The sequence below is a fragment of the Pipistrellus kuhlii genome, unplaced genomic scaffold (assembly GCF_014108245.1).
Source record: "Pipistrellus kuhlii isolate mPipKuh1 unplaced genomic scaffold, mPipKuh1.p scaffold_m20_p_8, whole genome shotgun sequence".
Classification (NCBI taxonomy): domain Eukaryota; kingdom Metazoa; phylum Chordata; class Mammalia; order Chiroptera; family Vespertilionidae; genus Pipistrellus; species Pipistrellus kuhlii.
In genome coordinates this window covers 13639668-13653397 of record NW_023425584.1, presented here as the reverse complement: position 1 = coordinate 13653397, position 13730 = coordinate 13639668, and the positions used below count along the sequence as shown (strand labels likewise).

Genomic DNA, 13730 nt, shown 5'->3' with positions numbered 1-13730 from the left:
GATTACAGAGTTTTACATATGTATTTGATGCTAAGCATTCTTTCCAAAACAACCATAATTCTCAGCTTGTGATAGAATACCACATTTGTTTTTTTGTTTTTTGTTTTTTTAAAAACACTTTCCTGCTGTGGAGAGTGGGTGGGACTTAGTTCCCATAAAAAAAACCCCAAATCTTATTCCCATGGTGTGCATGGGAATAAAACTAAAGAATAAAGTCTAAAGTTGTATTAGATGTTGTCCTTGAAAAGGCCAAGGCGGGGGAAATGGAGTCTAATCAAGAGCCATGTCCAACTTATTGGTGAGTCTCATTTGAACCACTTATCAACACCTGAATCACTGCCTGCATGGGTAGTGAGGGTTTTCTCAGAAAGACCCAGCAGTTCCCAAGTTACCTGCAGTCACCCAGAAGTTTCTAAATATTTTCCCATTCACTGAAAGTCCTTCTTGTACCAAAATTGATATTTTCTGCCTTTCCCATCTAGAAATGTCTCCTTTGTTTTAAAGAGCTTTGGCAAACATATGGTTTAATGGAACAAAATGGAAGACATTTTGGAACACAAGACATTATAAGTCTCAAATCAGGCAATGAGAAAGAAGTTGTACATAAAAAACATGACCACCCGTTTGGAAAGAGTGGTAGCAGAAGTGTAGAGCTACAAAGACACAAGTAGATAACAGTTGATTGTTAACCTCCCAAACTCGATTCAATGTGACAGTGACACTTCACAGCACATTGCATCCAATCTCATTTGAAGCTGACAAAGATTGTTTCTGCTTTACATCTATTGGTTTATTAATGGTCTGCAGCCTCTTAAGCAGATGCATATTCATTAGGTAGCCAGCTGTTAGGAGGTTCCCAGATGTCGAATGTAACTCTGTCTTGGAACATTTTTTTTTTCCTTATCATGAAACAGAGTAATTGAGGCCTTATTAAAGAACCAGTTAATTACTAAAGCGGTACCTTATGGCACCCTTTTTATCATTTAAATCTCAGAACTCTTGGGACATCTAAAAATTTTGGTAAAGAGACAGTACTAAGAGCCAACCTTTATTATATTTTTATATAGAGAGAAAGATAATATTGGAGGAATTAAAAGTATGTGAAAAGTTCTTAACAACTGAAAAATTTTCAACTACAATATCCTTTCCTTGGCTTATTATAGGAATTAGGTCCAAAGGATAACACTGATAAATTTAGTAAGTCAATTAAAAGTAAAAATACTTTAATATTTCTTTTATCTAATTTTATCACTTTCCTTTAAAAAAAATGACTTGAAAAATGGTTCTTTGTGTAACTTATGCCTCAACTTCATCTTACATTTTTTGCTAAAGTTAATATTTTTTCTCTATCAAAAATAAGGTAGTTTAACTATGGCAACAAAACTATGGTTTTCTAATTGCCAGGTATTTCTAAATGTCCGTTGAAATCCCATTCTAAAGATGTTAATTCAAATATTCCCTTGAGAATAACTTAAATCTAGAAATTTTATTTCTACTTTTGTTTGGTGGCTAGATATCTCAAAACTATTTCTCAAATGCAAGAATTATAGGATTAAATAAAAAGTTGCCAAAAGCACACAATCTTTAGATGCACTTTTTGAAATGGGATAAGCAAGCAATCCAAGGACATTCACCTTTACATAGCCCTTAACATGTCTGATCCCTGGAGGAGCCTTTGTGTTATACCATTCCAAATCTGCTGAAATTTTTTGCTTTTGAGATTTGGTTAATGTCTTATTCTAAATTATATTGCCATTTCTCCAAAACAAACAAAAGATTTACTCTTCAGAAGAGGTCCATTTTCATGTGCTCTGTGGCTCATCTGTTGGTGACCTTTAGGAGATGCAAATGGAGTTCATAAACATTCAGTACTTAAAGCAAATTTAACAACCAGTAACTAGCTGTCTACTATGTGTGGAGTGATACATGGCATCTGGGATGTGGGTAGAAATCAGGGATAAGGAAGAAAGCTGGCAATTTATCTGAATGGCATGTACAATCTTAAAAGGTCTGAAATATTAAAAGATAGATGGTGGAATGAAACTGGATTTGACTTCTTGGCTTCACTAACTACTTTGATCTTTTGGAGCTTGTTTCCTCAACCATAACAAGGGGATAGTAACTGTTCTATCTGGAATCGAATCTGGGACCCTTCAGTCTGCAGGCCGACAATCTATCCCCTGAGCCAAACCAGCCAGGTTTGATTTAATTTTTGATAATTGACAAGTGAAAATATCATGAAAAAAACTAGAAATACCAGAACCCAGTCCACAACCAAGTATTTCAGCTGTGTCTTAGAAAATACAGTTAATAAAATTGATAAATTACTAGACACAAAAGATCAGATCTTCAATGTATTGTTCATTAACAAAAGTTGATTCTGTGCCTGTGATATGCACTAGTTTTTAAAACAAAGCTCTTCTAGGATGAGAGGGAATTCTGCCTAGGATTTCCTTCCTCTTTTCAAGTAAGAACTCTGTCATACATTCTTACTTAAGGCTAACATCAGTGGTCAGTCACTGGAAATCAACCAAGTCTCTAGTTTGGGGACCCTGCACAACAATCTTTTCAAAGCCACTTTGACTGTGTCATTTCTGTTCTGTATCTACCAGAGGAAGGTCATGGTTCCATAGGCTATGAGAATGAAGAGAGCAGCAGTATGGAAGATGCCCAGCAGAGCTGGCTCCTGCCATTTCATGAAAAGATAGGAACCTTGCTGGATTCCTTCAGTCTTGGGGATCAAATTTATCTAGGGCTTATAAGGAGCACTATGAATGTGGATAGACTCTTTCTATAGCCAAATCCTCTGTGAAGTGTTTGCCAGAGAACACAGTGTACAAGGTTGCCTGAGAGGCCTTTGGGTTTGACCCATTTTATTCCTAACCATGTATCCCCAAGGCTGGACTTCTCCCATATACTAGTACTTCCACAAAACAACATAGCACAGTAGATTGAGTGTAGAGATCGATAAGAGAATCCAGGTGTACTTTATTTTTAATCCCCAAATGAGAATATGTTTCCATTGATTTTCAGAGAGAATGGAAGAGAGAGGAAAAGACAGAAACACCCATGTGAGAGAAACACATCTATTGGTTGCCTCTTGCACGTGCCCTGACCAGGGCCTGGGCCAGGGAGGAGCATGAGTACATGTCCTTGACCAGAATTGAACTGAGACCCTTTGATGCTCTATCCACTGAGCAAACCAGCTAGGGCCAGCTATATTTTAAGCCAGGTAATAAAGAGACTTTCAAAAACGTAAAAATAATGCCACTCTCTTTTCACAAATTTTTATTCTGGAAAAAGTAATCTTTTATTAAGTTGTAATTTGCTAGGAAAGGGATTGTTAGTGTAAAATCAATTAATATTTTTAAAGTTTCTCCATTATTTTGAATATCAACTGATATAACCCATAAAAACAAAAGCTTTTTTGGGGTCCTGGATAATTTTTAAGGATGTAAAGATGGTTCTGAGCCCTCTTATCCTATGTAATAAAAGAGAAACATGTAAATCGACTGTACCTCCACTACACTCACCAGCCAATCAGGAGTGAGTATGCAAATTAGCCCAACAAAGATGGTGGGTTAATTGGCATACACAGGCACCAGGCAGAGAGCAGAGCGGGAGAGCTGGGGGAGATTGGAGCGGCTTGGGGAAATTGGCTCCCAAGCTGCCAGATGGAGAGCAGAGAGGCAGAGCTGGAGGCCATGGGATGGAGACAGAGCTGGAAGAGCAAAACCAAGAGTGCAGGGAGCACCAGGAATGCTGGGAATCATAGTTCTTGTGGCAGATGGATCTCCTAGACACTAGAGCAAAGTGAGCCTGGAGCAAGTTACTGTTGCAGTGGGGGATGGAGGGAAAGCAAAGGTGAGAGACATAAGTAAAATTAGAATGTCTAGGAAAAATTAAAGGGAAGATTCAAGGGAGGTTCCTAAAACCTCCAGGAAATCTCCACCAATGAAGCAAAGAAAAAAGAAAAAAGAAAGAAAAAAAAAGCTCTATTCTGTGAGCAACAAACCAAACTGAGTTGGAGTCTCAGACAATTTGCTCAGATGATTGCAAAGACAGACAGAAACTCCTAGATTGGAGAGGGTGCAGGCTGGGCTGAGGGACCCATCCCCCGTGCACACATCTTAGTGCACTGGGCCCCTAGTCTCATTATAAAATGAAGAGTGTGCTTGGAGCCTTTAAAGAACACAGCTGCAAGATGTATGGTTAAGAAAAATCAAATGGGAAAAAGGTAGGGTTTCATAGTCCAGGACTCATTAAAAGTAATGACAATTATTTTAAAGAGTCACAAATGAAATCCATTTGCCCACCAGGACCTTCAAATCCCTCCAGAATCCCTGGAAATCTAAACATCTGAATTGGTTTCATAATTCCCCCAAACCCCTCATAAGCTGCACAGAGTAAAGATGCTACCGATACTGCCAGTATTAAAGAAGGAAGACACAGGATTAAGGTCATAATGAGTTAAAAGTAAGCCAGAAATCCTTTCTTGGATAGATTCCTCTCCCCCCCCTCCCCCCCCAGTCTTTATATCTGATTGCTTATCTGGATATAATAGCAAGATCTTAGTTAATAAATGTCACTAGAAATATTGAGCTCACTACTGCTTCTAAAAATTGAGACCATTCTGAGGGTTATTTGGGTGGCAAATTTCACAATAGGAGCTCACTTTCATAGTTCTCTCCTTCACATTCACACCAATGCGATAAGTAAAAGTGAGTCAATACATTCACAAGACTCATTTACAATTTCCTTTTCTGTTTAAAAAAAAAAAAAAGTGGAATCACATTCAGGCATGTAGGAAAATCCTCAATTAGAAATCAATTTAGCAGAACAGCCTCACAGGCTTTCATTAAACACTGCTTTTAGGAATAAAACAGGAATATGAGTTTGGGGTTTTGCTGTGTAGATTAAATGACACGCACATGATGTTTTTAGTTCAATGATTGACATAGAAAGTTTTTGATATGAAAGTGCGTTTAGATTAAAAAATGGGAGGCAGCCTTGGCCAGTTTGGCTCAGTGGATAGATCATTGGCCTGGGACTAAAGGGTCTCGGGTTTGATGCTGGTCAAGGGCACATGCCTGGGTTGTGGGCCCAATCCACAGTAGGGGTTGTGCAGGAGGTAGCCAATGATTCTCTCATCATTGTTTCAATCTCTCTCCCCCTCTCTGAAATCAATAAAATAAATACTGCCGAAACCGGTTTGGCTCAGTGGTAGAGCGTCGGTCTGCGGACTGAAAGGACCCAGGTTCGATTCCAGTCAAGGGCATGTACATTGGTTGCAGGCACATCCCCGGTGGGGGAAGTGCCAAGAGGCAGCTGGTCGATGTTTCTCTGTCATCTATGTTTCTATTATAGCTCTCTATCCCTCTCCCTATTTCTCTGTAAAAAATCAATAAAATATATTGAAAAAAAATAAAAATACTAGTAAATAAAAATAGGAGCCAGAGAAACATTTAAAGCATATGTGTCAGTGCTGGTAGATTTCACTCATTTAAATTAATTATACAACACTTCCAGATTCATAGAAGAAAAAGTGCATTAGTGCCCAAAGAAGTCAGATAAATTAATCAGGTGTCACCCGGACAGTGAGTGGTTGAAAGGGGATTAGACTATCTGCTTCCAAGTCCCAGCTCTTTCCACAGTGGAGTGCAGTCTCCCAGGAGAGCTGAAACACAGAGCCAGTTACTTCAGAACCTATTTACCAGAAGGACAGTTTCATAAATATTTGAGAAAGTTATTATATTAAGTATAGGTCTCAACTTATTAGTAACTACCCCCAAACCAATAGTATTATGGGTATCCTTCAGGTAGTTTATGTTAAACAATAAAGGAAACTTTTAAAATACCTGAAGACTGCATCAGAGAAAAATAAATCTGGAGTGGCAGTGGGAACTTCTTATATGTAAATCGCTAGAACTGTAACAATTTCACCCTCCACCCTTCAAAATATTAGGAAGAATGAAAAATATATACAACAGAGAAGCTGCTGAAAAGGAAAAGGGGTATAGGATGGGCAAAAGGGAGTCCAATAGATTATTAAAGAAAAATTTTCTTGCCAAACCCAAATGATTTGGGATTAGAACTTTTCTCTTAAGTATTACTTAGTAACCCCTTCAGAGATGAATCATTAAATTAGATGGACCTTCAGAGAGGCAAGTCTTATGTTTTCTCTTTTATGGGCTCTTAAACAAAACATACTTGGTAAAATATCAAATTATATGTTGAGGTGCAATAACTTGAGATGGGAGCTTCTGTCCACAGACACAACATAGGAAGAAGGCATAGTACAGAAAATGCTTTAGAAATAAATCTTAATTTTATTAGGAAAAGAATTTTAAACACAAAAGTTTAGAAACAAAGTATTTATTTCCACCAAGAACCATATAAAGGTGATGCTATAACTCTCAATTTTATAGAAAATTCATTTAAGATTATGAGTTTTAAATATCAGTGAAGATATTCTCCATACTGCCACCAGAGCCGGGCTTGAATACTCTGAAGTAACAACACTTGAAAGCTCCTATTCTTTGAAACTAATTTAAACACACTAAATTGTTGAAAGATTAAAAACCACAGTCACCTAATTACACTCTCTCTCATCTCTTATTCAGCAAATGAATCACTTTTCATTACCACTTAGCAGAAGTACATGAATTTCTGCTTAATTAGAAATGTTGTAGATGGAACATTAGCAAGAATGGAGCGGGTCAGGGTATCTTTGCTGCTTCATTTTAAATTCCTAACAGTAGAGTCTGATAAGAAAAATAGAGAAGTCATTAAATAATTTTAAATTATTTATAAAAATTACTTTGCTCAAATTATAATTATTTCCCCCAGTCTCAAATGTCTAACAGAATGAAAGAAAAAGCAGTTCGACATTGATTTTAATGAACATTTTAATGTTATGTATAACAGAACATTATGAATACAATGGAAACAAAGTTTTATCAAAAAAAATTTCAACACAAAGTGGGAAGTAATAATTTGATACCTATATTATAGTATTTATTTTAAAAAATATTCCCAAGTTTGAGGGTGAAACAATTTTGCATTCCAAACTCCGGAATCATGATTTCTCATGTGAGCTTAATGCAGAATTACAGCAGGAAAAATTTTTTTTTAAATTAATTTCCTTTATTTGCCTTTAAATCAATAAAATCTTTGACTGCTACAGGTCTCCTTTAATTATATATATTTAACCTCTCTCTATTGGAACCATATTGCTAATGCCTTATTATACACACTTGAAACCAAAACAAAACAAATAATGTATAAAACCTAAAAGTCAACATTGCTGAGTTCTAACATTTATACTTAAGGTCTTAGTGGATTTTTATCTTTTCAATTTTTTGAAAAGAGACCAAAAAATAAAAATAAATATTTTTTTCTTTTTTGACTGTTGCTCTTAAATGGTGGCTACAGGGACGAACACGGAAGGAAGCCTTGCCAACTTAACCACTGCAAATTGTAAATAATGACTGCTAAAACAAACAAAAATACTGGAGGGTTTTTTTTTTTTTTTCCTTCTCTTTTAAAGGAAACAATAGAGCAGTCCTGAAAAAAATATTTTTCCTAGTTTTGCACAGGATAATTATAGCAGAAGATATGGAAAAATTCCCATAGCTATCACCAATTACTTAAAGAGATTTTGTTACAATAAAAATTTGGATAGTATACTAGCAGTGTTGCTGGAACATTAGCAAAAGTATATACATTCCAGTTACCTTTGATTTAGCCATAATCACATATGTATGCCTTTTTTGGATAAAAATATATTTTTTTTATAAAAAACTGATCATCCAACTTTAATGATTTAATATATGGGCTCAAGAGTGGTAGTAAAAGGAACAGATCCAATTATGATAAGGTGATTCAGGGACAGAAAAATCAAGTTCCTCAGGAAAAGAAAAGTATAAAATTAGAGATTCAAACATATTTATTCAGCCCTATTGCAGTCCTCCCACAAATTATGATGTTAAAATGGGCTCTTCAATTTATAAAGGCTTTTTTTTTTTTAATGGTCTCACTACCCCATTGGTCCATTCTCACTGGGGAAATGGTTTGACTGCCTCATCTGAACTGCCCTTGCCTGGCAATTTGAAATACTAGATATTTCACTATTATAAAACATTTTTTTTTTGTTCTTTACATAGGTTTACTTTAATTAACTGATAAGAGGGGAATTGATTAGCATTTTCCATCCCAACATCACCTATCTGCACCACTAAAAATCCTTCATTCAATCTGCTCTTTTACAATCTCTTATTTGCTAAAGTTGGCGAAATTTGCAAAGGCATCTTGCTTGGGTTGCACAGTTCCAGAAGTCATAGCTAAGTTGGGCATGCCCATTCCCACTGTGCCCGTCAGGCCCATCCCAGCAGTTGACATCCCTATGTTCATGTTCATGCCCATCATGCTCGGGCTCATCATCGGAGTATTTCCAAGAGGGGCCATTCCCATGGTGCCAGTCATCACATTGGGCATGCTCATAGGCATGGGTCCCCCCATCAAAGGGCTACTTTGGGGCCGGACAGGAAGCATGTTTGATGGAGAATTGAGGTTCACAGCTCCAAAACTTTGGGTCATCACATTCATAGGTTGCTGCATATCTACCAGAAGAAAAGAGACAAAAGAACTTTACCACACTGAATTCTCAGATTCATAGAGCAGAAAAATAATGCAATCTTCCTGACCATCGTTATCTGTAAGCCCCAATAAAATTCTTTTAGTGATTTTGCAAGAGAAGTCAATTAACTTGCATTGTTTACTCTTAAGAAATATTCAGTGGCTGTTAGCTTTGGTATCCCAAAGATGTGGAAACAGTAAGAGTGGCCTGGGGGAAACAGAAGGCACTTTAAAAGCATTTCCACAAAATCTATTGTGGAATCCAACCAAACAAGTTGTCAGGAGCTAGTGTGTATCAAAAGCCTTAAAAAAGTTTAAATCCTGACTCACTTTATTTTTAGAATATTAAGGGGAAAAAAATCACAAGCACAAATAATTATATAAACAAAATTATGGAGTTCTTTAAAAAGCAAAAAGCTGAAAATAATAGAAATAACCAACAATAGAGGAACTATACACTGATATGATGGATAACTATAAAGATCTAAAAATTTTTTTCCTTAATATTCAATATAGAAAAAATGTTAATTATATTGAATGAGAACTGCAAGAAACAAAATATAGACAGAATGATCTCAAGTATTAAAAATACAGGGGTGATCAAAAGTAGATTTACAGTGATGAGCACGCAAAACAGTTTATTCTTGTATCATTATAATCACAACCTTCGTGTTTTTTCCATACATAGTGTAAACCTACTTTTGCCCACCTCTGCATAGTCAGAAAAGATGGAAAAAAGTATGAATTACCAGTGATTATCCATGGATTATGGAGTGCTGATGATTTTTCTATCCTTGTCATATTTGCCTATACTGAAAAAATTTTCTACCACAACTATTTTTATTACCACAACTATTTTTATTTGAGTGATAAGGCCCCCAACACTCACCACAATACAGTAAGTTTAATCATGTCAAGAGTAGAATACAAAGTAATTCAATGTGTCAGGAGGGATAACAAGTATTATTTGAAAATAATCTCAAGTGCACATAGTTTGTTTTATGTACTTTTAAGCATGGCTTGAAGCAATCCTGTCATCAGGACAAAAGATTACATGTACACAAAGAAATGGGAAGTCTTGGAGCAACTTACTCTGTTGTTGAATCATTGTATTGAGCGATGGCTGCTGGGGTTTGGAAGGTTGCATACCAGGTAGCAAGTTGTCTAGGCTGATGTTTACACTGGGGTCAGACCAAGTAGAGGGCAGGGTTTTGCTGACTGACTTCTGGACCATATCTGTATTCTGATTATAGAGAGGATTAGGCTTCTGCAGCACTGTGCTAACATTTTGCAAAGGCTGGAAAATAGAAAAATGCTCTAAAAATTAAGCATCCACTCTATAAAGATTAACAAATGGCAGTTTGATCACAGTAACTCCAAATATATACAAAACTTTGTAATAACAAAACTTGAAACTAAAAAAACCCACAAATGTTCTATACTAAGTCTACAATACCCTGAATCACTAACTTCCCTAAAAGTTATAAGTCCAAATCATATTTGAGGTGGAAAAACAAACAACATATTTATACTAATAATTTTCTTCCCATTACCCTAAGTCTAAAAGCCACCATACTAGGTTAGTATAGCTTTAAGGAAATATACTAGTACAAGAAGAATATTTATGCTTACAAAATGGAATTCAAGATATGATTTCTCATGTTATAAAAAGCAAAATAATCAAAACACCAAATTATATTTCATATATCCTGACTGATATTTCCCTGCTCCATATCCATGTCCATTGACTAAAGTGAGCAACACTAGTGGAGCTTGATATTTGTGGACCAATTCAGGAGAAAGAAGTTCAGGAGAGAGAAGCAAAGGTGTCTGGTAGTTACTAAGGATAACTGAAAAGAACAGAAAAAGGGAAAGGAACAGCAATAGAAAGCATAATTTAAAATGTATCAATAGAAAGAATCACAACACAGCTGCACTAAAGTTGCAAATAAGATTGGCTTTATGCTTATAGCATAAAAAAGAAACTCGAAAATAAAGTGGCTTGGGCTTGTTCAGTGGTGCATAGTTCAATTTAATGGTATTAGTGTGGCTTTCATGTCCATATTCTTAATGTTAGATCTAATTTCTGTTATAAAGAATAGTCACCTTCTGCTTTTTTCTTCTCTTCCTTCATCCTAACACCCAAAAGAGGAGAATCCACACATTAAAATGAGTAATTAGCCCTGGCCAGTGTTAGCATTGGCTTTGCATGGACTACAGATAATTGAGAAGGCTTGCCCTCCAGAAATCAAATGGTTATACCAGGGAAAAGTGTGTGTAAGATAAATGCAATGTGCAAAAGCTATCTATACATTATTTGCTCATTTTTGTTTTGTGCTAATCTACTATTAAATTAGTTAGAGCATCTCAAAGAGTATGAATCACAATTTCCAAGGGAGGCAGACAACTCACCTGTGATCTTGACATGGGCAAACCCAGCCCTACAGTATTAGTGCTCATCATAGAGAAATTCATACTCTGAGAAGAGGTCATAGTTGCCTGGGATGAGCCCATAAGATCAAATAGGTCTGAAGAATTTGAGGCAGCTGGAGATGGACCTGAAGCTGGTTGTGAGCCACTGACAAGTTCTACAGCTGGCTGTGAGGCACTGCCAAAGAGCTCACCACTGGAAGCAACAGGGCCTGACGAGGCTTGGTTGAAGGCACTCCAATCACCAAACTCTCCATTCCCACTTGTAGTTACTGAGAAAGAGAAAACGATAGGGTAAGAAACTTTCAGAAGGGCACAGTACAAATATAACAATCTATAAACTGAAACAAATTAGAGATGATCTGTGTCCATCCAAATTAACATCTTCAGGTACCACCTCCACCTGGACATTATTTTTTCTCATGAATATTCCACAAGTGTTAAGGTAACAAAGAAAAACAGAAAACTCCTATGAAGTAAAATCCATTTCTTAGCAGGTCAGAGGTGACACACATATATATATATATATAGGCAGTCCTTGGATTACGTCAGACTCAATGTACATAATTTCATGGTTACGTCACCATCTCCCATTTATTTAAAAAAAAAAAAAAAGTTCCGTCATTTTGACATATGTACGTATATGCTTCATATTTTTTTTATTGTTTATTTGCCACAAAGTCAGGAATTATCTTTCTTTTAAATTTTTTTTACTGCTTCACTTCATATCTGCTGTGCATGTGCTCCATGTGAGTGACGTATGTGCTTATGTAGGTAAGTTCCGAACTTACGCCAAAAATCGCATCACATTGTACCTTAGGAACAGATCTCTGACATAACCTGAGGACCTACTGTAAAAGCCTAAACAACTGTTTGGCTGTTTGACTGTTATGATGTGCACTAACCACTAGGGGGCAGACATTCAATGCACAGATATGGAAACATGGAACAGACTGATGAATCTCAGAGGGAAGGGTGGGAAGAAATTAACCAAATATATTAAATGCATAGTAGAGGCCCAGTATGTGGATTTGTGCACCAGTGGGGTTCCTCGGCCTGGCCTGTGGGGATCAGGCCAAAACTAGCCCGGTGTACAGACTCGTTCACTGGTGGGGTCCATCGGGTCCCTTGGCCTGGCCTGTGGGGATTGGGCTGAAAATGGCAGTCCGACACTCCCCAAGGGATCCTGGATTGCAAGAGGGCGCAGGCCAGGCCCCGATGCATGTATCCGTGCACTGGGCCTCTAGTAGAAAGCATAATCACAACTTCCCTTCAATCTTAGTTTATAATATCAAATATGGTTTCAGCTAAACAAATATGAACTAGCCTGAGACCCCAAAAAGCAAGAAAACACTGTAAACTGGTTAAACTTTTTGCTAGGAGATCCAGAATCTTTATGCAAAGAGATACTCATTTCATTCATTCATTATTTAGAAAAATTCAAAGAAAAATCAAATTACAATTTATACCATCTCATGTAAATAAAACCCAAATTCATGACACTAAATTTATGAAACAAAAGCAGAAAAGCATGGAGAAAAAATAAAAATAAAAAGTAGGGCTAGTAAATTTCTATAAATTCTCACCCATTTAGCTATGCTCCATTGATAATACAAGGGCTGTAGGTAGCTATAATATCCTATATAATAAAGAGGTAATATGTAAATTGACCCTCACACCCTCACAAGATGGCTTGCCTATGACCAGGCCGGCAGAGAGGGGCAATTGGGGGCAACCAGGCCAGCAGGGGGGTGGGCAGTGAGGGGCGACTACACTGGCAGTGGGGGGCAGTTGGGGGTAATCAAGTCGGCAGAGAGGAGCAGTTGGGGGTGACCAGGGAGGCAGGCAGGGTGAGCTATTAGAAGCCAATGGTCTAGTACTGTGAAAGGAATGTCCTCCAAGGGGTCCTGGGTTGGAGCAGGTGCAGGCTGATCTGAGGGTACCCTTCCCTCCCTATTCCCGTGCACGAATTTCGTGCACTAGGCCTCCAGGGAGTGTGTGTGTATGTGTGTGTGTGTGTGTGTGTGTGTGTGTGTGTGTGTGTCCATCTTCAGTACACTGCTTGCTTCAAATAGAACTGTTCAATCTATTTACTTAAATAAAATGTGGGTTATAGTCTTTAGAAGGGAACTCACGCTAATATTTTTAAAAAGAAAGATAATGGTCACTACACTTCAAAGTATAACTACAAGTTTAAGATTTAATCCATTCAATAATATAAAAATTGGTAAGTTAAAAGACTGGTGTTTAAAAATATGGATTTTGTATATTACTAGCTATGAAACCTTGAGCAAGCTACTTAAACCTCTTTATGCCTCACTTAAACAAACACAACCATAAATTGTGAAGATTAAATAAAAAGTTTATTATATTTACTTTGGATTAATTGTGAAAAGACAGGGGGGGGCCAAGACATCACACTCTTTCCTTCAGGTATGCTATATAAGAGTGTAAGTCAAGCTTTATAAATTCTTCATATATAATATTAACTATTTTGAACACAAAAATATAAAGACAAGCGACACTTTAAAAAAAAGTTTTCAACCAAGTTACACAAAAGTCTAAGTAAATAAACCTTTCTTTAAGAAAGGGACAAATAAGAATCATGGACGTTGAAAAAGCAAAGTGAAGAAAAAGCTAAAAACAGAACAAAACCCAGAATT

General features: G+C 36.8%; 1 protein-coding gene across 5 annotated transcripts in view; it reads right to left on the bottom strand.

Moving 5' to 3' along the window:
- Window positions 1-6890: 6890 nt before the first annotated feature.
- CLINT1 (clathrin interactor 1) overlaps window positions 6891-13730 on the bottom strand; it is a 50537-nt gene continuing 43697 nt past the window's right edge. For 3 of the 5 annotated variants that reach the window (XM_036424960.2, XM_036424962.2, XM_036424963.1), the window contains 3 exons: window positions 11050-11339; window positions 9730-9934; window positions 6891-8621 (listed from right to left, as the gene is read on the bottom strand). In XM_036424960.2, coding sequence (XP_036280853.1) covers window positions 8275-8621; window positions 9730-9934; window positions 11050-11339 — 842 coding nt within the window. In that variant the 3' untranslated portion in view covers window positions 6891-8274. Of the gene's footprint in view, window positions 8622-8771; window positions 8846-9729; window positions 9935-11049; window positions 11340-13730 lie in introns of all 5 variants that reach the window. The other 2 variants (XM_045576845.1, XM_036424961.2) reach the window with 2 other exon arrangements.